At 42.7% G+C, this 21,129-nt stretch overlaps 1 protein-coding gene across 7 annotated transcripts in view; it reads left to right on the forward strand.

Moving 5' to 3' along the window:
* NFATC1 (nuclear factor of activated T cells 1) overlaps positions 1-21,129 on the forward strand; it is a 115,577-nt gene that overhangs the window by 42,116 nt on the left and 52,332 nt on the right. For all 7 annotated transcript variants that reach the window (XM_040059868.2, XM_040059877.1, XM_040059886.2 and 4 more), the window contains exons 4-6: positions 2,008-2,210; positions 5,318-5,490; positions 7,476-7,616. In XM_040059868.2, coding sequence (XP_039915802.1) covers positions 2,008-2,210; positions 5,318-5,490; positions 7,476-7,616 — 517 coding nt within the window. The remainder of the gene's footprint in view (positions 1-2,007; positions 2,211-5,317; positions 5,491-7,475; positions 7,617-21,129) is intronic.

The following is a 21,129-nucleotide window of genomic DNA, read 5'->3' on the forward strand; positions in this document are numbered from 1 at the left end:
GCTGACTGTACCAGGAGCACACCTGTGATTACCTCAAGCTGCATGTCTGTCTCTGGGGAAGAAAGCCAGGAATCCCTCTTTTTGCAGCATAGTGCTGACGTGTGTGTCAGGGGCCATAGGAGTGGGTGTTCCATGTGGAGCTGGAGGGAGGTTCACAGCCCATGGCATCCTGCTGAAGGCAGTGTACAGGCATGGCTCTGCTTTTCTCTCTGTTGTTTTGCTCATAGTGCAGATTTTCAAACTGCCATTAATGTGTTTGCAATTTGACAATGCTGGCATGGAACCCTCATATCATCATATCATATCATATCATATCATATCAATCATACCATACCATACCATACCATACCATACCATACCATACCATACCAATCATGTCACAACCCCCTAGCTCTCAGCTGCCTTTTTATGGTGTCTCAGGAATGCAGAGCCAATAAAAAAATGTAGTGCTAGAAACGAGCCTTGTCTTCCTCCTATCCCTGCTTCCTTCCAACATTCATGTGCCTTAGGAAAGGATATAAAAATTGCTGCACCAAATCAAACGAAAATGCTTCTGTTCCGCTCTTTGTTTTTCTGACCAAAATGTGAGGTCAAAACTTTATGGTGTGCCCGATTAGTGATGGAAGGTGTGTCTAGGCTCATCGTCCTCCCTTCCTCATGCATTGGTCACTGTGGTACCTGAAACTTTGCCACTGTGAATTGCTGTTGCTGTTCAGCGTGTTTGGTAGTGGAGGGAACGCTTTGGGCCTGTGAGCACCCACCAGAATTCTGCAGGGCTAAAGGAGTAAAAGTGATTAAATATCTTTGTTTTTAATAGCATTCCTGCCGTCAGATGGTAAAATACCTTAAGAGATAACATGAAATTGCTTTGTAAGATTTAAGGAGAGTGAAAACAGACAAAATACAAATATAAGCAGTATTTGATATATGGGTTTCACCACTTGCTTCCAGCTTTATTTAGCTTTAAACTTGGATCTACCTTAAATCTAGTGTTAACTCCTCACCAAATTATGATAAATTTTGATCTGTCATATTCGATGGTAGGAGTAACTCATGCCCAAACCCACCTGAACCACTCACAGAGGAACCTAAACCTACAACAAAGTGTGCAGGTGTGCTCTCAGGTGGGGCATCTGGGACAGTGCACCTTGCCCACGTTCCTCTCTCCTGTAGTTGCTGCATCCTCCCTTCCCTTGGGACAAGGCTTCACCACTTACCCCTGCAAGGTGACTGGTTCTGTGAGACTCATTTCCCAGTGTCAGGCAGCAGCCACAAGCGGGACGTTGTCTGGGGACCCCACTGCTGTGGGAACCCTGAGCAGCTTCTGCAGAGGATGAGGTCGGGCTCTGCTTCCTCCACATCCTGTGGCAGAAATAACTCTTGTTGTCATCAGAGCAGTCACTGTAATGTGGATGAGGTTCAAGCCAGGCCCAAGAGCTTCAATGAGATTTTTGTGTGATTAAAACAAGAATTTGACACACATGGTGAGCTACTAATCACGTATATGTGATCTGTCTCCATGCTGTCCTAGGAGGTATTTACCAGCATAAAAATCAGCTAATGAGGGAACGGGTCACAACGAGCAGACTGCTGCTGCGTGAGGGATGTCGGAGGAAGCATGGGAATAGATGAGCTGTGTCCTTTCCACTTGCAAACTCTGTTGGTTTTGCATCCCTCAGTACTGTGAAGGAACATAGAGTTCATTGTGGTTTTTTCTGAACACTGCAGCAGAATTTATGCAAAGTTTTCTGTGGATGTAGCAGGAGCTCAAAAGCTCAGCCCATCTAAAGTGCCTCAGGTCCTTAGGATAATGAGACATTTTGTGAGTGCACCTTTATATTGTACCAATATTACATTACAGGAAAAATGGAAGGGGGGGGAACTTAACACATAGCACCTGTCACAAGTTCTGTCCTTGAATTAGGCTCTCCTGCATATAAAAATTTAATTGATTCCTAGCAGTTTATGTGCGTGGTGCTCAGTGGGCGTTTTCTGTTCTTTTGCCAGCTCCATGGTTACTTAGAAAGTGAGCCGCTCACGCTGCAGCTGTTCATTGGGACTGCAGACGACCGCCTGCTGCGACCCCATGCCTTCTACCAGGTTCATCGGATCACCGGCAAGACCGTTTCCACCACCAGCCACGAAACAATACTTTCCAACACCAAAGTCCTGGAAATTCCACTTCTTCCAGAGAACAATATGAGAGCAATGTAAGACCGAGGCACCATAGCTGACTCCTAGCAGTTTCATCTTGGTCACCTCATTTAATTTCTTTGGAGTTTGTTTCTTTTTGTACACATTCTTGTTTTCCCTATCTTTTTTCTTTCTTTCCCTACATTTCTCTCTTAATAGTAAGTTTTCACTACTTTGCTGAGACAAATTGCTGCTAATCAGCCTAACAGCAAGATGACCATCACAAATATTTATGACAACTGATTTGCTTTCATTCTAGAGTTTCAGCCAACGTGCTTATTTGCCATTTAAAATAAGTATCTCAGTTACTGAGCTGTAAATATCTCCTACCTCAGCTCCTGCATTTAGTTTCTAAATATGACACCTGTTGCTCCTATACGCACTAGCACAAGGAAAAGATCTGATTAAAATTTATCTTTGGATGTCAAAGGAAACTCTTAGAGAGCATTTCCAAGTACCCTTGTGGTTTTTCTCAGACAAATAAAACCACTCACTTCTCACACAATAAAACTCAGCATTTTTCATGGCACTCGTTTACAAGCAAATCTTCCAGAACTAAGAAGAGTTACCTCTGAGAACCTTTATTCAAAGGCGATGGCAGTTTACAGATTGAGTTGTTAAATTGAGCTAAGTTTAGTGCTATGCAGAAAAGCAGGCGTGGATATCTTAGGATGTCTGAGTGATAATTAAGTGCCCTGTAGGTCCATTAAACATGTGTAAACATCATTTTAGGATGGTATTTAAAGGTTAAAATAGCCTTCTGTGTAAGTGATGTACATGAGACCTTCCACACTATTTAATCCTCTCCTCTCTGTACTCCTCCCTCAAATCAACCTAGCCTCTTATCTGAGTTGTCACCCCCCCTCATTCAAATCATCCTAACTGTTATCTGAGGTGTCTGCCTTGGGAGGAATTTCTGTGTGCTTGCGTGCAAGTACAGTTCCTGTTGTGTGTATAAATATAAATGTATTCATATTTTATATATAGATGCATGCACCTTTGTGTGCATATATAGGAAGTTAGAAAGCAAGCAGAAAATCCTGACCTCCACCAAACCAAATACCACAGGAAAATCACAATTTCACTCCTTGTTTTTGATACAGTTCTCCATGTCTTAATGAAGTTGAAAGTGCTATCAGACACCTAGAGTCCTTCTGCACAGAGTGGTTATTAGAAGCTGGTTTGTAGTGTCATGTACAACATGCTCTGGAGTGCCTCGTAAATAGAAGAGCCGAATATGTTTAGCTGCACTGCCAGCTGGGCTTAGAGTGATCATTCAAGACCTGAGGATCTCTCTCAGTGCATTGTGTTAAAAGTCACAACAAGCCTTCAAAATTATTGGCTCTGTTTGCTCCCATCATAAGTTGGTGGGGCTACATTGGCTTGGGGTTAAGGAAATTTCATGAATTTGTACCCATGCAGTATTTATCTGGCGTTTTATTTATCCAGTTTGAATCACATTTTTGGCCATCTAGGAATATTATTACTATTTCATTCATCTTTCTCCCAAAAATAAAGGTAAGATACACAGTTTGGGAGCCAAGCTGAATATTTTTGTGGCATGCGTGCCAGACTGTAGTACAGCTCACTCAAGAATCACAAACAATGCTTTGGCATATATAAGCCTCACATGTCAGTAGTCTAAAACCTCATATAGCACTACCAATGAATTGAAATTTGGAGCCAGGGACTTTTCTCACACTTTATGTGTTCAGGTCTTGATTCAGTGAAACACCAGAGCTCATCTGCCCATTTAAACTTTTGCACATTTAGCTGTTCCTATTGACTTCAGATTTTAATGTCCATGACCTTACAAGCTTGAACTTAAATACTTTTTCTTCTCTGAATATGTGGGTATGAATTGTATATCAATAATTATTCCATTTATGAGTGTTGCTATAGGAGAGACAAAATGGAGAAATGCACTGTTCCTTCCATATTTTATGGATCTTTGCATAGAATTTTGATGAGCGTACAAATACTCGGTAATTCTTATGGCTTCACCTGCTAATATGCATTGTTGGGAATCTTTAATATTTTCATTAGTTCCTTTGATTGTATCAGCAAGGGCATTTTTAAAATTCTGAAATCCATACTTTAGAAAAAATGCAGATTGAAACTGTGCTGCCATAGAGCTTGTTTGCATTTTGCTTCAGAACAGAGCTACAAAGGTCTGGAGGGGGAATTAAACTCTTTGAATGCAAAATAAAGTTAACTAAGCATATTCAATGTAATAAAATCCATGCCAGAAACCAGTACCCAGAAGAAATTGCCACGTAGTCTTTGTAGTCATGGCCAAGGCAGAAGTATTTTTGTAGTGAGTTTTTGAGTGCATATGTTTATGCCTTTTTGTTCTGGGGGCTTCTTCTGTTGATATATTCTTTGATAAAAATCCTGACTTGTAAATTCATCCAGGAGAAAACCAAAATTGAGAAAAAAAGACAGTGAGGTCACAAATTGTAATAGTTGTATCTGATGAAAAGCACGTTTTTCCCTGATGTGCGGAGAGGACTCTGAGTTTAGTTTTTTTCATGCAGAGCTTCGGCTCAGCTCTCAACTTGGGAGTATTTCCAACTCATTGAAATACAAACAAATTGACAGTAGAACTGACCTCAGGGTGAGAATTGTGCTCATTAATAAGAATTTCAGGACTTCACCCTAGATTGAAAATTTTGTCAGATTTTTGTCCAAATTAGCTTTTACGAATAAAATTGTAAGTAGCCCAGCGTTCTGGGTTAGTAACAGTTTCTGCACTGCTGTCACATCCCGCTGAATTTTCTAGACTCAGTGTTTCTTTGGGCTTTGGTTAATCTTTAGCTACAATGCTTATGGGATGTGATGGGGAGGAAGAGTCTTTTAGTTTTTTTTTCCTCTGGGAACTGAGGTAACATCCTAAATTTGTGTGCTTTACAGCAGCCACTTCTTGCTGCTGCATATAGCCCCAACTCAGCTGCTTGGGAGTGCAAGTACTAAACAAAGTCTGCTGTGTTCAGCCTGGTCAGTCAGGTTGTACCTGACGCAGTTTATTAAGAGGAGCATGCAGGAGAGAGGGAAGATACTTAACACTTGTGTCTTCCTGAAGTCTTAAAGTGAATTGAATTGCCCTGTGTTTCCTTTTGGATAGCATTGACTGTGCTGGGATATTAAAGCTCCGAAACTCTGACATTGAGCTGCGCAAGGGAGAGACGGACATCGGTCGGAAGAACACTCGTGTGCGTCTGGTCTTCAGGGTTCATATCCCACAAGCCAATGGCAGGACCCTCTCCTTACAAGTAGCTTCCAACCCCATTGAGTGCTGTAAGTGGCAACAAACATCCTCCTCTTGCTGGGTATTACCAGGAAATGGTTTAATCAATAAGGTTGAAAAAGATGGCTAAGATAATTTTGTCCACTGTTAACTCAGCACTGCCATGTCCACACACCTTTTGAACAGTTTTTAACACTTCTACCCCATATGCAGTCCTTTTCCACACCAACGTGCTCTGCATTGGTTTTGTTTTACCTGTCTAGTTAGCGAACTTTAATCTGCTTTCCAGAAGTACGTGGTTTACACTGAGAGCAGAATATGTGTCTTAGGAAAAAATGTGTGGCTTTGTGCATTGTGTGCTGTAGAAAAACACATACTTACAAGTAAAGAGAAGTTAAACTAATAGTAGACCTGGGAGTGAATGGGCCTTTGGTTTTGGTGACTTCTTATCATAAAGGTAACTGCTGTCAAAGTTTTGGAAAACATCTCTCATATCCTATTTATTCTGTCTCCCCATCATAAAGCAAAAACCAGCAAACAAAACCCCAGCCCCTTTGATAAGGAGCTAGCAATATCCTAGAGCTGACGCACTGGCCTGCCGCTTCAGAAAAGCTCGAGATTAGGTTTCTGCTCTGGGGTCACTTTAAATGAACAGACTGTATGTTATCAGATACACTGGGACACCCTTCAAAGATACCTATATCATTTTTGCTCTGTAAGCCTCATCAGCCTCCCACACACAAAACAAAACATATCTGCTTTGTGTAGCTTTAATGCTTCAGCATAAGTGATGGAAGCTGAATTTCAGTCATTCCCAATGCTATTTTGATTGGCTTGAGGGACTGAAACTATTTTTTAAGGTTTTGTTGAATTCCATCCACAAAGTGGATCTTTCTGATGCTGACAGAGTAGGGGGGAAACTTAACATCTGGTAGGTATGTGAGGGGTGAGCTCTGGCTGAGGGAATAGAGAGGAAGGCCTACCATTCCTAGCTCCATTCATGCTGGAGGGCAAAGCAAAAAAAGTGGGGAGTATGGTTTCATCCTGCAGCTGAAGTTTATGAGAGCTTTTCAGTTTCTACACAGCAGGATAAGGCACAGTTTGAATCTATCCGGAACTCATCTGTGCAAAGGTGCCAAGCTCATGGAGCCACTAAATGTGAAACTGATTGAATTTCTGTCAGGGTAGTGTTGAGTGTTGTGTACTGAGCAAAAGCATGGTGCATGCCTGCTGAAAGAAATGGAAAACAGGAGAAAAAATAAGTGCTAGTGTTATTTCCAGCGCAGAATGTGGAATAAGCTGGTGCCAAAAACTTCATACATTTCTTAGTGCGTGTGACACCAGAAGGAACTGTATAAAATGGATAACTGGATGTATAGGAAATGTACAACTGGATAAAATGTTGCATCGTCCCTTGAAGCAGCACTCTCTTCATGTTCCAGTTGAGGGGGAATAAAATCTGTGCCACAAGAGTACCAGATTCAGTTTACATGGATCCATATGTGCTTGAGCACTCAGATTCTTTTGGAAATACCCTCTCTAAAGTGTGAGCTGCTGCTGGATCGCAAGGGTCATGGCTGCTGCTGCTGCTACAAGACAGTTTGCAGAATTGACAAGAAGGTGTATACTGACTGAAACAAATTTTGGACATGCATGATTACCTTGTCATATGTGCCTTGTAAACACACAGCATATATGCTAGACACAGAGTGAGAGAAAATGGTTTAAAATAAATTAATTTCCATAAAAATACACTTTCTGATATAGTACATGCCAAGCTGAGTTTTAAAACACTTGTTCTTTGTGAGTTTTTTGAATCTGTGCTGCTGTTTAACACTATTGTTTACAATCAAAGGACTTGAAAATGAGCCATGTTTCCTGTAAACCTTGTGACCTTTCTTTGTTTCTGTATGAAACAGCTTATCTTATGAGGGTAAGCATTAAGTTACTTACTAATGCAGTATTTACTTTTTTGTGTGTTTGTGGTTGCTTTTTTTTTTTTTTTTTTTTTAAATTCTTCCTTATAACTCTCCAGCTCAGAGATCTGCCCAAGAACTGCCTCTGGTGGAGAAGCAAAGTACCGACAGTTTTCCTGTTACTGGAGGGAAAAAAATGGTACTGACTGGTCATAACTTTCTGCAAGACTCCAAAGTCATCTTTGTGGAGAAAGCACCAGGTATGTCTTTTCAATCTAGATTCCCAGTCTGCCTTCCCAACCCCGTCTGTGTCAAATGATGAAAGCACAAATATGGTAATGACATTTTCTTCTGCACATGTACATTTTCCATGTCATTGTGCAAAGTTGTGGAAGGGGTCTGAGCCGTGCCTAATGCTGAGGTTTCACACCGTTGGCAACTGTAGTTACAGGCAGACAATAGAGACATTGAAAGTCAACCTTTGGTATTTGTTTATTGTAGCAAACCATGAGTGTCGTAGCAGGACCTGTGAGAGGGGTTTGAAACCTCTGGTGCCATGTTCCCCTAAAGCCTGCAGTACAGTGCATCTTCTTAAGCTTTTCTGTAATTTGTGATGCTGGTGGTGTGTGTGTACCTGTGTGCCCTGTGGCATTTACATGGTGCTGGCTGAGGAGGCCTTGGAGCACACACATTCATTTGAAGAACAGGTTTACCTCGAGGACTGAGGGAAGGACTGAACACAACTTCCCCTTGTCCAGCACTGCTCCTGCGGTGCTGTGGTGGTGGGACTGGTTCTCCTGGAGAAGATCTGCAGGCCAGGCTGAACCTGGGAGGATGGCATGAAGTGGGAGCTGGGGCTGGGGCAGGATGTGCCTGCAGGAGCGGTGGATCACAGGGTGACAGTGATGGGTGTGAATGCCCCCCGCGGGAATAGGCGGTGGGAGTGGAGCTGAGACTCAAAGACAGGCTCTGAAACGAGACTGCTAAGGATAGTTTTGAGTCTTGTTTTGGAAAGGGTTTCCCTGGCACTGGCACAAGCTATGAATTCCTCAGCTGCCGACTGAACACCCCCGACCCCGAACTTAAAACAATCTTGGTCACTCCTCAGGCAGCCTGCAACAGCTTGGACACTGCGCCTGTTTAACCCTTTGTGTCCACGAGGTTCCCACGCTGCTCTCCTGCCCACGGCCCCTACCGGTACCACAGGAGCTTGCGCCATGGGGCAGGGAGAGCAGGGAAGGCTCTGGAGGCAAAGACCCCTAAGTCTTCGGGCTCGACAAGCTCAGGACAAAAGCAGAAAACTCCCCTGAAATTCCGCAACAGAATCTTGTGTTGAGGTTTAAGTTGCCAAAAGTGCCTGGGCAGAGGTAATGCCTTGGCTTCTTGGGGAGAGCCAATTGGCACATTTCTGTGTACCCCAGGCACCCCAGCACACACAGCAGGGATGTGGCTGTGACATCAGCAGACACATCCTTTTCGTTTCTTAAGAAAGTTTAAAAAGATAGGAAAAAGGTGGTATTGCAATTGCAAGAAACTCAATTCTGTTCTCTGTGTTCCCCTCAGGGAAAGAAAGTTAATGTCTGCTTTATTTATATTTAAACTCCCTTTGCTGCACAGAACTGGGTTAGTGTGACATGTCAGGAGTCCTCGATCTAAGAAGGAAACCACATTAAAGGGTGCCCTCCTTAATACTTACTTCTTTTCTTCTTCCTTTTTTGAGATGGAAAATTCTTAAGTATTACATTCTGAAGGATTGTGATGGTGATGCTGTTTGCCCACAGCAGATACCACCACGTGGATCTGAACACTGTCTCCGTACTCCTATACTACATTAGGTACACTAAGAGCAGGATATTCACTTCATAGCTTTTAATTACAGAATTTATGGTCCTGCCTTTTTTTAGTAGTCTCACTGTGGGTTTGTTGCAGTTGCAGGGCAGCATAACCTGCAGAGGCTGAGCCCTTAGAGTCAGTGTAGCTTCTCCAGGAGCTGCAATAATTATGTCAGTAGAAATGACACACAAAAAACAAAGCTGCTGGCTAATCTGGGCTGAGCAATTTTTAAGGCTTCCATGGTTTGTGTGCCATGCTGCCTCACACAGCTCAATGCATCAGAAGCAAACAAGAGCAATGTATCATTACCGTAGTGGCGGACTGCTCTGGCTGGATTTTTGAACAGTCACAGTATTTAATGTCAAATGAACAAGCATTAGCAGCCTTCACTTTTGTAAATCAGCATGGGGTGTTTCTTTTCCTTTCAGCTCTTGAACATCAGTGAAAGTAGGTCAAGAGAAGGAACACCGGCATAGTTTCTCTTTCTCTTAGAGGGCTGGTTATGAAGCTCTGTGATTAGCTGGAGACATTCATTAGTTTTGCTGCTGTTACCACTTTTGTTTTTGAATTTGGAATGTTAATCACGTTCCTAGTAGGTAGCAGCCAAACACAGCTATTACAGAGTAATAGATCAAAGTAATAGATCGTTGTGCTCATAAAGAGAACATGTCTTTTGCATAAAATTTAAACCTTGTACTACGTCAACTTGTCTTCGGTCCTTACTCAGTCAGAGTCCCCAAGCTGGGAGGTAATCTCCTGGAGTTTGTCTAATTCCTCCTAGTCTGCATACTTAATTGGATAAGGAAAGGAGTATAAGAACACTTTTTGTTTGCCTTTTTTTCCCCCCCAGCTTTCCCTTAGTCTGCTGAGTGCATTGTGGTCTGCTGAATGCTTTTCCAAGGTGAGTCCCAAGCTTTCAGTCTTCAGGGCTAGCCCTCAGCTGTTGTAGTCTCTGGAGGAATGGCATTATCCTGGCCTCCTTTGGTGGGGGAGTCAGTCTGAGCAGTGACTCATACAAGAGGGAATCCCTGAAGAATGATCAAATCAATCTTTCAGCCAGGGCGGCTGTGGCTTCCTGCTTTCAGCTTAACCCCTTATTAGCTGCTGTTCAGCCAGAAAGCATATGAAACAGAGCAAAACAAACTTTGCAGCCCTGTGACTCTGTGTCCCACACAGGGAAAATGAGGTATCCAGGGGGTGAAGGCACAGCACACTAAAGGTCCAAGGGAGAAGTGCTGTGAGGACCTTCTATGGAAGGAGAAGCCCTCATAGTGAGGTCAGGCAGAAAGCCCCCCTTGGGAGTGTTCAGAAGTGGACTAAAGTTTGCTCAAAATTCTACAGTACCATAAAAAAGTTTTTACGTGTTGATGTGAGGCCTTATTTTATCAGATTTTGGACAATATTCTGTTGCTTGCACATCAGACCATATTTTCCCATGATAAACAATGGTATAAAATGGCTGTCAAAGAAACCTACAGGTAGTGAAAATGTGAATGTTAAATATACTTTGAGATGTTCTCTCTTTTAAATTCAGAATTTCCATAGACTGGGAGTCCCACAATGACCTTGACACTTAAAAATTATACTAGTAATTCTCCTTATCTAATTTCTTATCTCCTTTCACTTTCTGTCTCTTTGGAAGCATAAATTTCTCTTTCTGAAGTTCAAAAGTGTTGTGGTTGTTGAGTGCCACGTTGAGGATGGCCAACACCTGTGTCTCACTGGAAGAATTAGTGCTTTGTAAAATATTGAAGTCTGCCACTCCTTGCTGGCAAGGCCCCCTGATGTCTGTAGGCTGCAGTTTGCTGTGGCAGCAAGGTGTGCATTTCAGTTACAAAAGTAGGTGAGATGAAGTTGGTGTTTGTTAGCTATGGCAGGAAGTGTTTGGCTAGGAGTGAAAATGCTTCCTGTTAACATGTGTATCTGCATGGATCGTGATCTGGAATTATAACAAAAGACTGATATAGTTATTTAAAATTTTAAAACTTTTTATTTCATTTGTAGATTATAAATGTACCAGGCAACAAAAGTCTTGAGGGAAGTTCAGAAAAAGTAGAGATGCTTGGAAAGTGTGTTTTAGGGATTGCATATCTATCTGCTACCTTTTTTTGGTAACACTTTCTGCAAACATTCCTTACAAAGCTAATTTTTTAAAGGTAATGTGAATTACTGAAGACAAAGCAGCACCGAAGCCTAACTAACCAAAATGACCAGATTGCTGGCTCTTAGTAAATCAGATTATGATCAGTGATCTATAAAACTGATCACTGCACTGAAAAAAATCCTGGTTTTCATCCCTCAGTTCACAAAATGTATCCTGTAACTGATGAATGAAAGCTCAGTGATGAGACACAGACTCAGTATCCACAGGAAAATTATGGGTACATTATGGTAAATTATGGATTAAACTTCCTGGCATGCTATAGGATATTTTGGGATAGAAAGAGTATTTTGGGAGTTAGAAAAAGTCTTGTATTGAGATCTGAAAGAGTTAATCTACCCTGAAAATTCCGCCTTGCTCAAAAATTGCTCCTTGCTCCTGTAGCTTTTAACACTGGAACTAGCTCAAGTATTTCCAGACTTCACGTATTTGGCCAAATCTACACATACCTAAAAGATCAGGTTAAACTGATGAAATCTTTATAATCAGAAATGGTTAGAAATGGTCATTGGATGTATTATTATTAATTGTCATAGGGCTGAGTTGCCACTAGTTAAGTCAGAGCTCCAAACCCATTTCTTTGCTTTTGTGCTTAGTGATGAGAGCTCAGCGCAGGGTTTTAAAGAGCGAAAAGGCAGAAATGTAACACCTAACTTCACTACGAGATTCATTTCTCAAATAACACTGACTTTGGTACTTTGACTCTGGGCTGTTAATGTTGAGGGCCATTTTGTCCTGGTCAAAAGCTGTGTATAATCTTCCCTGCAATAAATGACCCTCCCTGAAGATGCATCACTCTCTTTGATGGACACTTGTAGTGTTCACAATATCTGAGTAACTCCAGACTTTAGTGGTTTTGAAAAACGTGTTAATAACTCAGACTCAACAGTAATCCTGGCACCTACACACTTCAGTAATCTAATTGCATAATATCCTCAGCTATTGTGCCCAAAGCCCTTGACGCTCGAAGTTCCTGAAAGCCGGAGAAATAAACCGCATGTAAGCAACGTTTCCTCGGGGGATTTTTCTTTCTGAATATTTTCAAACAATTAGGAAACTTTTCAGATTCAGTCATTCCTTCAAATTCTTCATTCTGCTCTTATTTTTATTTTGTTGAATATTTGGGGTTGGGGTTTTTTGTTGTTTGGTTGGTTGGTTTTGTCAAAACTGTTCCTCCTCCCTGCTGAACAGGTTTTGCTCTTAGAACATGAAGGTGTTGATATGTAATAGTTATAACTAGAGCAGATGAAAGATAACTGGGGGAAATCACCAAATTTTTTTTAATATATATATATATATGCCAAAGGAAATCATAGCTGTCTGTATTTCAGATGGGAAATTTTAACAGGTTGCCTCCTGTTAGATGTGTGGTCAAGCTCGTTCAGCTGAATTTTTGCACAAGGGAAATATGATACAGAAAATAAGCTGGATGAATGTAACTGTCTGCTCCAGCATTTCACAGGTTTTTTTTGTTTCTCTCAAATTTCCCTGTCTCTTGCAAAGATTAGAATCAATCAGTTGCTACCTTAAGATACAATTGTCAGTCTTATAAATTCCATTCTGTTTCCCACATGTTGTGTGAGCAGAATTTACCTTGTAATATGGTAGGTAACTCAAACACAGTCCTTTAGCTTCAGCAAAACTTACAGGAAGTGTATGTTGACAAAACATTTGAATGGCATGCAAATGGAATGGATGCATTGAGGGAGCATGTGGGCTTTTTGGTTTGACTCAGATACCCTGTAGAGCTTAGGGTTTGGAGTCTGTTTTGATGTGATGGGATGGTGAGATGGGTGACCTGAGTCTTGGCAGAGCTCCATATGGTAAAAGATCTCACATTCTCAGAGATCTTTCCATTGCTCTTTCCATTGCCAGTAGCAGTTGGGGGGGGGCAACTGGCCAAAAAGGTGTCATGTTTCACACCAGTAATCATACTGTAGCTCACGTAATAAATAAGCAAGTGGCAAAACTCTCCTTCCCCCTCTAGTCAGATAGACAGATACTATTTAATTTTGTCTTTATCTGTCTGTTTATCCAAGTTCAGGACACATGTTCCAGTTGGCAGTGTGCAGTTGCATGCTGACTCATGTGCAGTAAGGTTAAAAATTTGGGAAACTAGATAAACTGGAAACTTCAAAGACATACAAGTTAGGAGCATGGAGTTCATGTGAAGGTCACTTGAACCTAGATCCTAGAGATGTACTGATAGCTGAAGGGGTTTCTGGCCCCTGCTCAGAAATAAGTGTCCTTGGGCTAACTGTGTCATCAGATGCTGGAGTCATTTGATGGTGGAATCCTTTCACGTGCACGGAGGAGTAGTGATGCAGCTTGTAGGGAATGACAGCACGTTTCAGTTTTTCCTGGCTGTTTAGTCTAGGGAATGGTGAAGACAGAGTGGGACAGCAGCCATTCACATGAGGTGGTGTCAGCAGCAGCAAGTCTCATCCAAGGTGTTGCTCTCACAGTGAAGAATGAGATCAGTCAATCACAGGTACTTACTGTGGACAACAAAGAAATAAGGAATAACCACATGGTCTCAAAAGTAACTTGTCTGAGTAATCCTGTAAATTTTTTATTATTATACAAAATGGGGCTGAATGCTTCAAGTTTATTCTTTCATGTCTTCCAGACTAAGTGGCTTCAAGCAGCTGTATCTGTGCAATCAAAACTTTGTCTCTGAACTTTTACAACTAGCGCATGATTTCAGATAGTTTTTACTGTTACTGTTCCAGTAGGACTGTCTGTCCAAACACACAGGAATTCACAGTCCTTACAAGAAATCTGAGAGTCTAATGAAGTGATCAGTGCCTAAAGACAGTGGAGGAAAGAAGTATAGTGGGTTGACCTTGGCTGGCTTCCAGGTGCCCACCAAGTGGCTCTCTCACTCCCTCCCCTCAACAGGATGGGGGGAAGAAAATAAGATGAAAAACTCATGGGTCAAGATAAAGACAGGGAGATTGCATATCAGTTACTGTCACAGGCAAAATGGGCTCCCCTTGGGGGAAATAATTTATTGTCAATTAAAAATAGAGTAGGATAGTGAAAAACAAAGGTAAAACTGAAAACTACCTTTACCCCTGCTTCCCCTCCCAAGCTCAACTTCACTCCTTCATTCTATCTCCTCTCTCTGAGTGGCACAGAGGGTCATGGAGGCTTTGGTCAGTCCATAATAGCTCCTCTTTACCATTCCTTCCCTCCTGTATTGTTCCCTTGCTCCAGCGTGGTGTACTCCCATGGCAGACAGTCCTTCATGTACTGCTTCAGCATGAGTCTTCTTCACAAAGTTCAGTCCGTCAGGAACAGCCTGCTTCAGCGTGGGTCCCCCACAGCCATTGTTTCTGTGAGAAAACCTGCTTCTGCCTGGGCTCCTCTTCACAGGCTGCAGCTCCTGCCAAGAACATGGGCTCTAACTGGCTGCATGTCGATCTCTGCTTTTGTGTGGTTGTCTCCATGGCCTGCAGGAGCACAGCTGCCTCACCATGGTCTTCACCACAGGCTGCAGGGAAATCTCTGTTCTGGCCGCTGGAGAAGCTCCTTCCCCTCTTTCAGTGTTGTAGGGGTCTGCAGGGGTGTTCCTCACCCTTATTCTCATTCCTCTCTCACAGCTGCTGCAGTTTTTTTCCCCTTCTTAAGTATGCTGGCAGAAAGGTTCCTCCAGTTTTGCTGATGAGCTCAGGTTTGATTGGCTCAGAGTCCATCTTGGAGCTATCAGGAACTAGTCCTGTCAGACATGGGGGCAACTTCTGGAATCTTCTCCATCCCTGCAACCCAACCACTAGCCAGATCTTGCTACATAAACCATTAATACAAGGGGATGCCTTCAAAGTACTTAGTTTTTGAAGGGATTGCCTACCTCATTTGGAAAGTGGCAACTTCTTGTCTCTTGTTGCTTTCCTGACGTTATTAAGAATTGGTTCATGTCTCAGATGGGTATCACAGGAAATGTGGGGAGAGCTGAGGTAAGGGGAGCATGTTCCTTTTAGGTCTGTTAAGGAAGTAAGATTACATCTTCAATGTGGAAGAAAATACAATGACATTTAGGAGGGAAATACATAAAATTGTTTCCAATGTGTGCTTTTTTGCTGGGAAGCTGACATCAAGGCAGAAAATCAAAGGATAGTAGGGGGGACCTTTAAGACTGACCCTGATCTTTTTGGACAAGAGAAACAAGAAAAGGGACATGAGGGGGGGGCAATGAGATAGGAAAAAAAAAAAAAAATGCAGTTCAAAAGTATCTGCCAAAAAGTCAAACAAGAAGTTGCCTTAATGGGAAGTTTCTGGAAGTTGAGAAGCTGCAGTCATACCTTTGAAGGGTTTGTGTCTCAAAAAATAATGAAGAAGAAAGATTTAAAAGTATTTGGATCAAATTTACATCTTAAGATGAGAAATAATGAGAAGTAAGTATAGTACAGGTGGTGGTGTTGTCATCCAGCACAGAAGTAGAGGAAAATAATTATTCATGGAAAAAAAATTTGGAACTCGATTTAAACTGGCTGTGAGGTTCATTTCTCCAATAGTCCAGTAGTCTGAGAAAATATGATGAGACAGATTAGACTGAAGAAGATGGACCAGGAATATTTTACTCAGTTTCAGCTGCAGTCACAGGTTCAGCCTACTAGAGTTTCCCAGAGGAAAGTAAAATTTTGAAGACAAGGAGATGACGTGAATGTAATCAAAACCAGAGTGAAGTGCTGTCATGACTGCTGGTGGGTGGTTCTGCTGAGTGTGCTTTATTTGACCTTCCTGCTCCAGAGAGATTTTTCAGGGATATCAAGCTGCAGTTTTGCTTGGAAGTTGTGTGTCTTAGATCTGGAATTACTTAAAATTATTAAATAAAACCCTCAGACCAACGATAATTTGAATAGGAGGCGGTGTCAGAGAGCACAAATTGCACAACCAACTTCCATTCTGCTGAAAATAGTATCTGGCTGTTCTTTTCCAATGGTTTTGGCTCAAAAAGAACCTCGATCTGTCAGTTGTCAGCACTGTGCCTCCTTTTAATTACCTGGACTAAAATTACAGTCCATTTGCAAACACTGAAACTCAGAATAATTATGTCTGTTGTACATACTGTGGTAAAAGGAAGCTAAAAAGGCCTCACCATTCAGGCAAAGTGAGTTCCTCAGCTTTTGGCATGCCCAGCTGAGCAAACAGAGAGGAAGCGTGTGCCTGGCACTGATTCCAAAGTACCTTAAGATCCATTTTGTGCTGGATTTTTACACCTGATTGCTGCATGACATTCTTATTGTTAATTCAAGGTAAAGAAGAGAGAAAAAGTAACTCGAGAGTATCATATTGATGGCAAACAGACCTAAGTCTACATGTCACTCAGCTCAATACTACAAAAATGTATAGCTGAAGGAGTGGACAAAATGCATAGGCTGCAAAAATGCTTGTAAGAAGACACCAACAAATAAAGCACCTTTGATATGGAAATAAAAATAGGTCAGTTATGCCTGAGTCCTGCCGTGCATGGACGTGCCAGAAGGCATACCAGGGATGGGGACCAAAGCTGTGGGGAAGTCTCTGTAGCAGCACAGTAGGCTGTGAGGAGGTCGGAAGCACATCTTGGGGACTTCTTGGCATGGAAGAGGGAAATAGTCTAAGTGAAAATCAGCACAGCTGTGTGGTCTCATAGCAAAGGTAGTGTAAGAGCAAAGAGTAGAGATGAGTGTGGCTGGAGAGACAATCAGGGGCAACGTGCTGGGCAGTAGGTAGGCCATGGCACCAGCAGGAGCTGCACCAGGATGTACCGCTGCTCTGAAGGTGGCTCTGGGACTAGGAGCATCTCACTGCTCACAGGTCCCTGAGAGTCTGAGATCTCAGGAGAGCAAAGTGCCACTGAGGACATCAAAAGAAAGGTCCTGGCCACTTACAATTCAGATACTTACTCTCTGCTAGCACACGCTGTATTTCTGAATGTTTCCTTGCTCTCTTGGCCCATCTTCCCTGTACATCCCATGTCAGACTACTTGGCTGGTGTTGGTCCCTCCTTAGTGCCTGACCCTTGTAAATGTCTTTAAGATGTACACCAGTGTATCAGGACAGGCATAGAATCCCACCCATTTGGTGGGATCCCCTTCCCTTGCTAGTGTCCAGCTGGGGAAATATTGTTTGCAGCAAGAGAGCTGTAGGACCAGCTGAGAAAAGTGCCCTGACTACTTGTGGCATCCTCAAATCCAAAAGGCTGCTGCCCCTGCAAAATCTGGCACTGGTACATCCATGCCAACCTGTAAGTGCGAGCTGGTGAGATGGTGCCAGTGGGTCATGCCCAGGGCTGCCGTGGGGAGTTCTGTCCTCCAAGCAACAGAGCTTTCTCTTTGCCTCTTTCATTGCCAGTCCAACATGCCCTTCCTCTTGAAGCTGATGGCACCTCTGCAGAGAGCTGGCTAACTCTTAAATCCAAATGATGAGACTTTGCCATAGTCATCATCTCCTTTGCACAGAAATCCATCCATTCCTTCTGAATGTCTTCACAGATCAGTTGTCTCAGTGTCATGAGGGCACTCACCAGGGAAGAAGGGTAGCAGTGCAAGTTGAAAGCTTTTAGATTCTTCATTCCTCAGGGATTTAAATATGCATTGTTAGGGCCAAATAGGAAGGTAGACAACCTTTGCAGAGCACCTCAAAGTGACACTGTATTGCATCTGTACCCTGCCTTTTGTGAACATGTTAAAGTAATCTGGACTGTAACACAGGAATTATTGTTCAGGGTAATCTCACAACACATTAATCAAGTAGTGGGTTCCTTTGGGAGGTTAGGGCTTGTTTCACCATTTAACTCGGACTATATGAATGTAAATACAGATTTACAGTGCAGCCAGTGCAGTCAAACTGTACTGAAGTGCAGACTGGAAGAATATAAAACGTACCCTGTGTATAGGCAGTGAAATCCTAGATAATGTCTGTTCTTCTCACATATCAAGTGAACACAGGTCTGCTAAAGAATATAGGCTGTTTTAACCTCCCGTAGTAAAGTGGAAAAACTTAAATATATCTGAGCATTCCCATTATGCCTATTTCATAGAGGCAAGATTTAAGTGGTTGCCAGATGTTATACCCTCCTGAGTTTCCAAGCTTGGGGGTTTTTGCATTTGCATATTCTTCCTCCTTTTTGCAATCCATCATTTTGGAAAGTTATGCTGGCGGTTCGATTGTTTTGAGCTTGCAAACCCCTAATACTATGCTTGGAGTTTCCTGAGATACAAAGGTAAATCCAGCCCTAGAAACCCCAGGGGATCTCTCTGGATGGGCAGTGATGAGGGGAAGATGCTACAAAAATGTCTTTTGAAAGTCTTTACAGCTCTTTGTGTTGCTCTTCCATGAGAAAAAATTGTATGTCATGGTCTGCAAGGCTCTCTGGGTGAATAACTGAAGCTGCTAGATTTGCACAACTACTTTTTAGCCCTGCTTCTGTGTTAAAACAGACCTTTACAGTGCCTTTTTATGTGGAAATCTTGTAGCTGGGTGTGGTGGGGAAGCCGCTTGGTGACTCATACTGCAGGGAATTCCCTGATGAATTAGAGTATTTTTAATTCTGGACTTGTGCGCAGTTTCCTTCAAAGCCGGAGGAAGTGGCCGATAAGAGCAGGCTACAAGGGCCCATTCACTCTTCAGCTACCCCATGTTAAAACAGGGTGTTTATGCTTTGCAGAGCTGAAAATCCACCCCCCCATAACACATAGATTCACAGCATTTTCGTCATTAGCAATCCCGGGTGCTCCGAGTTTCACGGCGACGAAAAAAACAAGGCAGAAGCGGATGGTGGTGAAGCACACATGGAGCAGGGATGGCTGTAAATAACAGGGATGGGTCTGTAAATGTCAGGCTTCCTGACAAACCTGGTGTCTTCAGCTGGCAGTAGTGCTGATGGCCACCTGTCAGCACAGTCTCCAGCCTGTGCCGGAACAGGCGGGAGCAGCTTCTCCTTCCTCCGGCACTGCCGCTGCCTCTTTGAAGGAGGAGAGATTTGAGGGTCATTCATCCAGTCCGTGCGTGGTTCCCCTTTGAAACCTTGGCTCTGTCGAGTTAATGGCTGTTGCTGCTGGCAGCAAGGGAGCCGGGCACTCCACGGGGGATTCTGCAGGGCTTCTGCCCTGCCCTTCTGTGCAGGGATCTTTTTTGGGTTCATTTCCATTTGGTAAAAAATACCCTCACAAAACGTAAGACACCAGTATAATATTTTGACCCAACTTTTTAGCTATATAAAGAACTGTCTTTCTCTTCAAAATATTGCACTATAAATCTTAAAAACGCCAAAACAAAGCCAGGCATTTGGTTTGGAGAAGGCACGTCTTATTACTTCGTAAAAGTAAATAGTGAAATGAAAGGGAATGAAATAAGACCTTTGGAAAAGCCGTTTTCTCCTTTTTCCTTCATGCCTTCTCCTGTCCTTCCTCTCCCGACTCCATCTCCCCCCCTCCCTGTATAACAACTGCCCATTTGGGTACGGTAATTCCAGAGAGCAAACTTTAACGGGAATGCCTGAAATGTGTCTGCTTCAGCTTTGTGTTATGTCTGTAATTTGAATTATTTGCATTTTGGAAAGGTATAAATTGCTCTGGTGTACTTGGGTTGGCTGGCAGCCAGGAGGGAGTTGCCTCGGGCCCAGACCAGGCGTGTTGCTGCAGATGTGGCAGGCGTACAATGGAAACTTTTGTGGGCGAGCAGCCCTCGCTCCTCCAGCACACGCTGACAGGAGGCGGCATCCCGCCTGCTCGCCAGGCTCCCCGGCGGATGGGCTCTGGGGCAAAACCATTTTCTCCAGCATAGGCGGACTATCTTGAGGCTTAGGGCTCCCACAAACCATTCCAAAGTCATTATTCCTTTCCTTTCTTCCTCTTCTTCTTCTTCTTTTTTTTTTTTCTTTTTTTTTTTTTCCCCCCAATTATTTTTTATTTTTCAATTTCAGCTGAACTGTTTAAACCTGCAAAACATGTTTACTGTAAAAAGTTGACATAGTGGTCTAAGGTTTCCCTCCTGGAGCTGGTCCCAGTCCGTGGGCGTTGAGATTTCCCTCTTGGTTCACCAGACGTAATACGAGGAATTGTCTTTTTTTTTTTTTTTTTTTTTGTCTCTTGCTCCACAGCAACTTTTGGTCCCTGTGTTTTTCTTAAATGAAATGTCACTAACTGTTAATGAGTTGTCTATTCCCTATTTTTTCCCTCTCTTCCCTTTCCCCTCAGTTGCTGATGGTTGGACAGTCCCAAGGGAATTTCTCGGAGCAAAACCCATATTGTTCTTACTAGCCTCCAAAGACAAGCCACGGCTCTGGATTTTTATTTTCCTAATAGTTTAGATTACAGCATCTGAAATATTTCTGAACAAACTCCTTTTGTCATCATAAAAATTTCAAAAATGCATAAAGGCAGTGCTGTGTGAAATAATTGAAAGATTAGCTGGAGATGGAGTAATTTTGAATTTTCTTGATGTATCGGCAGGAAATAAAAACCAGAAACCTGAATCAGATCATTCGTCTTGCAAAGCACAAATTAAACATAGCAAAAAACCTGAACTTCTGGTAATCCATTTACAAAGGCAAATTGAACACATGTTAACAACTAGTCTGGGTGTCTATAGATTTTACAAAAACAGTCCAGCAACCCCCTTCCAAAGCAGAAGTTCCTCCACTTCACAAAATATGTGATAGTGTCGGCGCTATGTTGCTTTAATAACTGATTAAATTAATTAGAGGCAGGGAGGGAGTGCTACAGAGGCTGGAGATAAAGCAGGCTGCTCCCAGACAGGGGTTGTGTCCTGGCTTGTCAAATTTTGGTCAG

The sequence above is a fragment of the Hirundo rustica genome, chromosome 1 (assembly GCF_015227805.2).
Source record: "Hirundo rustica isolate bHirRus1 chromosome 1, bHirRus1.pri.v3, whole genome shotgun sequence".
Classification (NCBI taxonomy): domain Eukaryota; kingdom Metazoa; phylum Chordata; class Aves; order Passeriformes; family Hirundinidae; genus Hirundo; species Hirundo rustica.